Raw genomic sequence first — 8,712 nt, 5'->3', positions numbered from 1 at the left:
AGTAATTGCAAATTTGACTTTATATTTTCCCCCTCGACTAAAAACGTAGATTTGGTTAGTACGTCAGAGTTTGACATCACTATTTGATGTTCCATCAGGCTACATGAGATGACAGACTTTTAAAGCGATGACAATGCTAAGGGCAAATAAAGGGGGTGAAGATGGCATAGCTAAACCAAAAGGTAAATGAAAGGGGTGGAGAGGTGGAGTGGAAGAAGCCGCGAGACATGACATTTACAAAGGAGAAAAACAGGAGAAAGAGAGAGTCGATATTCATCCATATGAACCATATTATTTATGTTCCGCACACATTTATAGACTGAAACAATTGTTTACCGGTAGTAATTTTTTTCGTTATCCCGTGGCAACGCACGGGCATTTGTGCTAGTTTAAATAAAATTATCAAATCGTAGTCAAATGGAACTTAGCTCCAGGAGCTGTTAGCATAGAACCACAACACATTTGGGGCTACAACTTTGGTACCATTTTACGTTTTGGAATAAAAAAAATCAACACATTTTGTTGAGGTTGTTGCAAAAACACCAAAACCGCTCTAAGCATGACTTGACATCGATTATGACAGTTGGGGCTAACATGGACTAGGTCCCACATGTCAGCACAATTAAGAAAATAAAAACATTTAAAGAAAAAAGTAGAAATCTAAAAAGGAATCGGGATGTTCCTCCCCCACCGTTGCCATACTCTGGTGAGTTAGGCCACCGCCACCCTCCAATCCACACCTATGGTGACCTAGCTTCGACCCTGCTTGCGGCTAGGGTCACCGATGCGCCCTGCTCGTGGCCAAGGACCATCGTTGCGCCGTCCCCTGCTCGCATACGAGCGTCTCCTCTATATTCCCTGCTCGTCGCTGAGGAAAAGCACCGCACCTCCTTCTCTCCAAGCCTAGCGTAGTCGGGTGTCACCGGATTTGGAGAAGAACACCAGATGGTGGATTGGCTCTGCCGACGCTGCTGCTCCCTCGCGCCACATCCACAAGCTCATCCGTGTCAACCTCTTCTTCTCTAGCTCCTCCATCTACTCGTTGTCGCCATTTTTGTTGCCACAACACCACCGCGTACAATGACACCGTTCATTCCGCTAAAAAGTGGTGCTTTGTGCAAAACCTTTCACGACTATGGTTATGCAAAAAAAACTTGCCCAACAAATGGTGTTATGCAATTTTCCTTCCAGTTTCTTAAGAATCTGCACCACAACCACTTCTTGACTCCACACTCCGCTAGCCATCTCCGAAAGATGGTTAACGTGTCGTGTTTTTAGGGTCCTCGTATTTGACGCATTCAACTTCTACCTATGCCTTAAGGAACCATCGTATGGGCTAGCCTAGTTCGCGAGCGAGCAGCCACTCCATTTCATTCCACCGCTGCCACCGTCGGCTAGGCCTCCTTCCTCCGCCACCTGCGGCTAACGTTGCCCCCACAACGTCTCATCGCACCACCCTGCTCGATTCACCACCCACCGGCGGTCCTCCGTCCCCCATACATCCCTCTAAGCCCCCACCCCTTCTCTGATGACCCCTTACCCAAAACCCTAAGCCTCGTCGTCGACAAGCTCCCATTCATGGAACCCTAAGACCCTGCACCCCTACCTAAGTTACATGCCTCACCTCCGCTGGCAACACTGCGTCCAGCTGCGTCGTCCTCGTCTCCGGTGAGGTCTTGGCCTCGCCTCCGTCGGGACACCGCGACCATCTGTGTCTTCACCATCTCCCGTGAGGTGAGCGCGTGGTCACCTTCCTCGTTGTCGTCTTCCTCCTCCCCGACATGTTCTTCATTTCCCACCACCACCGAATTGGGCCAGCCCACGACACACACGCTGAAGGAGGAAGGTTACACATAGGTGTGTTAAGATGCGAGCGCCAAATAGGATTTGCCATTTTTAAATGCCTACACGCGAGCACACGTGCCTGACTTAGCATGTAATGGGCTTGGCGTGGCACATGGCTAAATAGGTTGTGCCTGGCCCGCGGCATGCAGTGTGCCGTGCTCCTCTGCCCAGGTGAATCCCGCGGGCCAGCACGGCATGACCCGTTTAACTTTTTTCCTATATTTTCTGTCTTTTCCCATTTATGGAAAGGAACAGCCCAAAAGTCCTAAAAAGGCCGGCTCCTTTAGTTACTGTACCGTGCCTGGGCCGCCATCCGAGGCATGCATGCCCGCACGGAACGGCCCGTTCGTATACGGGCGTACCTGGGCCGTGCCGTGCCCAGGCCAGCCCGTTGGCCACCTTTGCCATTGCCTAGCGCGCGCAAACACAAAATTCACAAGCTACGGTGGCGCCAAACTCGATTGAGCCAGGCACCCAAAAAAGCATCGAAAAAATCCGGTGGAAAGGAGAGGAGGGGACCGGAGCTCCAGAACCCTAGCCATGGCCGGAGATGCAGGTTGTGGCCCCCGCGAATGGCTCGCCGTTGACGAGTCGGCGGCGGCCTTCCTCTCCCGCTCCCTCTCCACGCGGCCCCCCATCCTCCTCCCGCCGCCGCTCCACCGCGCGCCGCTCCGCCCGGGCAATGTTGTCGAGATCGCTGGCCCGTCCAACTCCGGCAAGTCCCAGCTGCTCCTCATGGTAAGCGAAACTCCAGCGCTTACACGATTTTCCCCCAAATTTGTTTTTGCATACGGCGCCAAGTATTGGGGTAGTACGTTGGGCACTTGCAGGAGTTCACACCTAAAGCCAGACGAACTGTAATACGAGTATTCACCGCAAGTTTTGACCGTTGAATCGTAGTTTTGCGAAATTACGTGAACGTAGGGGCAATCTGCGTGTATAATCTCAATTTAGAATGAAATCACTGTACCACCACAACTGTAATATACACATGTAGCGCCAAGTATCTCTAAGATTTGGGGAATCATCGGACATTTTGCATAGATTGTTGACATTGCTCAAACATATCTGGAGGAGAGAAGAAAGAAATAATATCTTTTGGTTCACACCATTGGAAGGGAACTAGCACACTTACTATCATTCAGTGTTTGACACATGCAAATATCAGTAAAATCAAAGCAAATTTTTAACACTATAAGAAATGCTTTTATGCTAGGCTGCGATCTGCAAGAAAAACCTCAGTTCAGTGGGTGATTGTTTTTATGCTAGGCTGCAGTGCAATGCATATTACCGAAGGAGTGGGAAGGCGTCTATTTCGGGGGCCTGGGGAAAGCAGTCATGTACATCGACTTGGACTGCCGATTTGATGTGCTGCGGCTGGCTCAAATTCTGAGGAAGCGCATCACGCAGGGTTGCGGTACGTTTTACTTACATGGTTAATTTTCCATTGTCATTTGTCAATTTAATGCTCCTTATGCAATTTAGAGCAAGCTAAATATAGTAATCCTTCCTGGCCAAAAAATAGTAATCTGCATATTGCCTACAATAGCGTGTAGAGTGAACTGATTTGCTGTGCTGTCTTCTGCTCATGGAGCTGGAGTTGAAATGGGTTTATGGGCATTGTTTCTATGTTGTACTATCAGTGGTGGTTGTTGAAATCTGTGACAATCTCTTTAGGTTTCTCTATGCTCATTTATCTAAATAACATAAGGCTCAATAATCATGGAGCAGAGATGTGCTATAGATGGCATTAGTTCTTTCCATTCTTTCTGTCTTCATTTCTCTTACATTTTGCAGGTTCAGCACATCCACCAAGTGAAGACTTTGAAAAGGATGTCTCAAAAGATAAATTCCATTCTTTTCAAGACACACTGTTTTCTGACTGCATGAAGCGCTTCCTGTATGTACGGTGTTACAATAGTTCCGAGCTTATAGCTGCTTTGAAGGCGAGTTCCCTATGTTTGTGGCATATATCTGAGCACATCACTACTCTTGTGGCATACACTATCTCTGTTGTATGTTCCTATATTTGATCCAGAAGTACATTGAAACATATAAAAGTCTGATCCTTTGAAATCGGAAGTAACTTGTTGGATTACTTTGTTTATTCACGTTGCATGACAAGCGATAAGGCAAAAGGTTCCGTTGGTAGCTAGAGAAAACTGTTGACCTGCTTGTTTCTTGCAACAGGCTAGGAAGTGTACCATGCATAGATTAGCTATATCTTAATGTATACTGAAGATTAGATGTATTTTCTCATCTCTTGCTGTTGACTTTACAGAATCTAAATTCTCAATCTGAAGCAAGGAGCAAAGTTTTTGGTATTGGTATATATTTCCTTCTGTTAGACAGGTATCCCTTTTCTGGTTTCACAGGAACTTATCCAGTTTTGTTCTACCTGATCCTAATAAAGTTATAGCTATCATATCAAATTGATGTCTCTCCTAGTATACTTTAAATTTTTATGTAAAGTTATGCCCCATTTTGCAGAACCATGTTTGCTACTCCCCCTCTCTTCTGTAATTTCCAATCACGTTGCTGGCTAATTGTTTTGTAGTGTTTCCCCTTTTACAGCATTGGTGCTTTCTACTGGATAGATCGTGCTCCACAACCTACCACAGAGAGTAAAGGGTAATTGCAACAAATGTTACACACAATACTAGTATCATAGCCTGCTTATCTTATCATGTGCATGCCTTCATAAAACATGATTTGGCATGGATTTTGATTTGGTTACTGCAATATTGCTTCATGTCTGCGATTATTCAGAAAGGCTTTATCTATAGGCCACTGAAGAGTAGAACTGTACATAAAGATAGTCATTTTCTATAGGAACTAAAAATAAAATATAACAGACATATACACACTAGCAAGAAAACAGATCATATGCAGTTAGCTACCGGTTAGGTGTAATAATAAATAAATAAATAAATAAGAGAACCTACACTTTCAACCAATTTATCCATCTCGTGTCATAAGTGCGGAAAGAAAGCATTATAAGAAAATAAAATACAAAATACAGTGTACATGCCATTTTCCTTTGAACAACAAAACTAGTAGAACGACAATATAGATTGCCAGATCATGGATTTATAGTTATCATAGACTTAGTGCTTATGAACCAAGACAAAAGGATGTCGCCGCTGGAAACATCCCCATTTTTTCTAGAGCAGAAATAGGAAATTACTCACCATATTTACATTTAGAAGTGCGTTATGAGTGTCAGGCACAGTACAAAAGCTTGCTCACATAACTATTGATGTGTAATTTATTAGTGCAATGGTGGCTCACTGGTCACTGCTTCATGCACTTTTTTAGGAATCATGTCTCTATGCTGGAAAAAACACTAATTCCATTTGTTGTTGAAACAATCCCATTTTTCAGTTCCTTAGTAACATCTCTCTGCCTCTGCGTTTTGACTATTCTTTTCAAACTAATATAGTTATATTTGCAGGACAACTATATCATTTCAAAGCATCACTGAAAATGTTGTCCAAGAGATACGCAAGTTTTTGCAACTTCAACCTGTTTTGGTGTTGGTCACAAAGGCACCTACTTATGGTGAAGGAATCACAGCATCAAACGACTTCCAAAGGTAATCTATTGTCAGTAAACATTGTCAGAATGTGCAAATCTGTGTCTGTTGCTGTTGTGCAAATGCAAAGATTACTGTAGATGTTAGGAACCTAGGACTATGAATGAACCAAATTGAATCATGCTTGTATATTACAAACTGCGCACTTTATCATTTGTGGAGGTTGAACTTCTTAGCTAACTTAAATTCTAAAATATTGAAATTTTACATTTCTTGTACTGAATTGTCAAAACCTGTGACGTGAAACCTGCAACATGTTCAATAGTAAGGTATGACAAAGTGTATTCATTCTCTAAAACATTACTGTGACATGACTATGGAAAAACGGAGAAAAATAGCCAAAACCCATTGTTCCTTACAGTTTGTTCACCTTACATAGAAAAACAGCCAAAGTTTCAGTTTGTTCACCTTACAGTGTGACCTAACCTAATTCAACATGTTGCACTATATAGCCAAAAACCCACTATTCCTTACCGTCTAAAAACGTTCAAGTAAAGGAATTTCAACCTAAGTCATAATGTTGTAGTATATAAAGAAAAACTTCATAGTTCCTTATCGTCTAAAAACGTTTAAGTAAAAGAATTTGCTTCCAGGATAAATTTAGTGCCCCTTTCCTCTTTTCAGAACCTAAAATTTGAGCCAACAGTTTTTTGAGTTATGACTCTGTTGGTTTACTGCCCCTTCCATGTCAACAATGATCAAGTAGCAAAATCTGTGTTTATTTTTTTCTGCTGTGCTTTTTTCTTACTTGGGAGGCTTAATGAACTGGGACAATATAACTGGGAAGCTGAGAGCGGATATTTAAATGTTCAATATTTTTCATTTATTTGTTGAGATACGTAATCATTCACAATATATAGTTTTACTCCCATCATAAAACACTGAAACGGTATTATCTGGGTACGTCTATTTGTACAGAGAGATTAAATCTTTCCTTGGAGTAAGTTGCTAGCATTGTTTCAATCAGTACAGTTTATTTCTTGTAACACTCTTCTTTTTCAATGTTTTGTTTTGGTTGGGACTATGCATTTGGTTTGTTCAAAATCAACATGTTTCTCACCGCAAAAAAAATAAAATAAACCATCGTCCTCTGCACTGGTAGGGTTGTGTGCTCATTATATTAGTGTTACAGTATAAAGATGGAAACATGAATTTCGGTCAAAAAATATGGAGACCTAAAATATAGTCCTTTTAATGGAATTTAGGGGTTCTTCAAAATACATGCTAGACGATTCAACAGCTTCGAGATACTCAAAACGGGAGGAAGAAAAAAATAGTTCATGTCGTGAATACATGCCATCAGCATGGCAGGTATATTCCATTATTTTCTTACTCAATAGTTAGTTTGATCTGATTATATAAATTCTGAAACATCGCTGTGCACATATCTACATGTTGCCAGGTGATTATACATAATGTTCTAAAAGAATTTTGAATTTGTGTTGTTACAGACACTTGTTACACACAGGATAAAGTTGCAAGATTTAGGTTAGTGAACACACTTCTATAGTTCCAAATTTTAAGAAGTCTCTCTGAGCGAACTGGCTAGTGTAGCCAGGTAGGCTCCTAGCCAGATCGGTTTGAGCCTCACCACCTCCTTAGGGACAAGCTGAGGGGTTTCTTCCTCTATAGTCTTGTGTGTCTTTTATAATTGTATCTAGTTTCCTGCACACTTATTAGATTGCTTTTTACAGCACAGGAAGCAGGGTTCTCCTCCGAGCAGGATAACGATGTGCTTTCTGTACATACTTCTGAGTGGGTGCACCCTCCCCTGAACACAAAAGAGAAGTTTTATATTAAGGATGTAAGCTCCGGAGTCTTATTTTCCTTATTAATTTGGCCAAGTTCCATGATTTTATTAACCTAGATGACTCCTTTCCAATGATCAGGATGGTGTTGGCTTTATACAGTGAAGCCTATCAGTTTCTCTGCTGGAAGAGATCAGTACTTTTCCAACTTCCTTATAGAACTATTGTGATCTTATAAGAAAATCTACAGGAAATGCTAAGGTAGTATCTCTATCTTGTTCCTCTGGTATTATATGGTACAGAACCCTAAGGTCAAGGGGAGTGCTGAATGCACTCGTGCTTTGATAATAAAATATTTATAGGTTTCTCACATCCACCAGTTAAGAATAAAGTTCACATGGTCCCATGTAAAATTCGTTAAAACCATGTACATGGATGTATCACAGATTTAAGGATACTTAATGTATAGAAGACCTCAGTCACCCTACTGTATGATTTCCTAATTCCTGAGATCAGCTCTCTGTGGGCTTGTAAAACTTCTAATGCAGATTTTTCTATCTATGTTGCAGTGTTTTGCATTTTTAGGATTTAAATAGTTATAGTAAGATATCTGAATAAAGTGTCATGTTTAGTGCTGCTATTGTCCCTGGTAGAGAAAATTTTGGATACTACTTGGTATCGTTCTTCATATACACGAATTTTAGGCTTCAGAAGACAGCATGTCCTTGTTGTTTTGTTTTCATACTTGTATTATCTTCAGATGCACCCAAGCAATTATTCTGACAGAATACTTATCTGATGTCGTTTGGAGAAGGCTTGCAGGATTATATATGCAAGTGTAGCATGTGTGTTTGTTACATGTTTTATATGCCTTAAATATCAGTAGATGGTGGTTTCATGTTTTATTGTACTTGAGGAGAAATGGATAAGTTAGCTATTATTTCATTTCTACTGCCATTTTTTGGTTACCATAATTTTTTTAGTTTGTTAGATATTTAAGTCTGATTATTTTTAAGCCCAACATTTTCCTCGGACTAAATGTGCAATTGCCAGGATTTTGTTATACATTACTTTGTTGGTTATTGCAAGATTTTTTTTTTCACTCTAACCCACACATAAACACACAAACCATCACTGTTGCAATATGAATGAAATAATGCTACATTTTTAAATCATTGATATGTTGCCTTTTTTATCAGGTACTCCCTCAGTTCCATACGGAGGGAATAACTGTTTGCCACGTCCTTTGATATTTGGCACTCGGGGTTTGTATTTTACATTCCTCTTGGAAAAAGTAACTCGGGGTTTGTATTGTTCAGACTAATGGCTATTTTGAACTGATGTCATGCATACATATAATTTGATGTCATGTTTGTTTCGAAGTGTATGATGTATCATTTTGTATGGTCATTGGGAATTACACTTCGTGCTTAGCTAAACATCAGGAGGTGAAATGAGGAATGAAAGGTGATTCACGTAGAGGTGCCGATGATTCAGTTGGTATTACCTTCATAACCATAATGT

At 41.2% G+C, this 8,712-nt stretch overlaps 1 protein-coding gene across 1 annotated transcript; it reads left to right on the top strand.

The window, feature by feature from the left end:
- Nucleotides 1-2,385: 2,385 nt before the first annotated feature.
- Nucleotides 2,386-6,933, top strand: LOC124662741 (DNA repair protein XRCC2 homolog). The gene is made up of 8 exons (XM_047200543.1): nt 2,386-2,583; nt 3,115-3,262; nt 3,643-3,791; nt 4,127-4,197; nt 4,420-4,476; nt 5,300-5,440; nt 6,646-6,751; nt 6,892-6,933. Exons 1-8 carry the CDS (start codon nt 2,386-2,388, stop codon nt 6,931-6,933), a joined length of 912 nt encoding a protein of 303 aa, XP_047056499.1.
- The last annotated feature ends 1,779 nt before the right edge of the window (nt 6,934-8,712 follow it).

This window comes from Lolium rigidum, chromosome 6 (genome assembly GCF_022539505.1).
Source record: "Lolium rigidum isolate FL_2022 chromosome 6, APGP_CSIRO_Lrig_0.1, whole genome shotgun sequence".
Taxonomy (NCBI): domain Eukaryota; kingdom Viridiplantae; phylum Streptophyta; class Magnoliopsida; order Poales; family Poaceae; genus Lolium; species Lolium rigidum.
The sequence above is the reverse complement of the archived record's forward strand: the minus strand, read 5'-3'. Positions and strand labels throughout refer to the sequence as shown.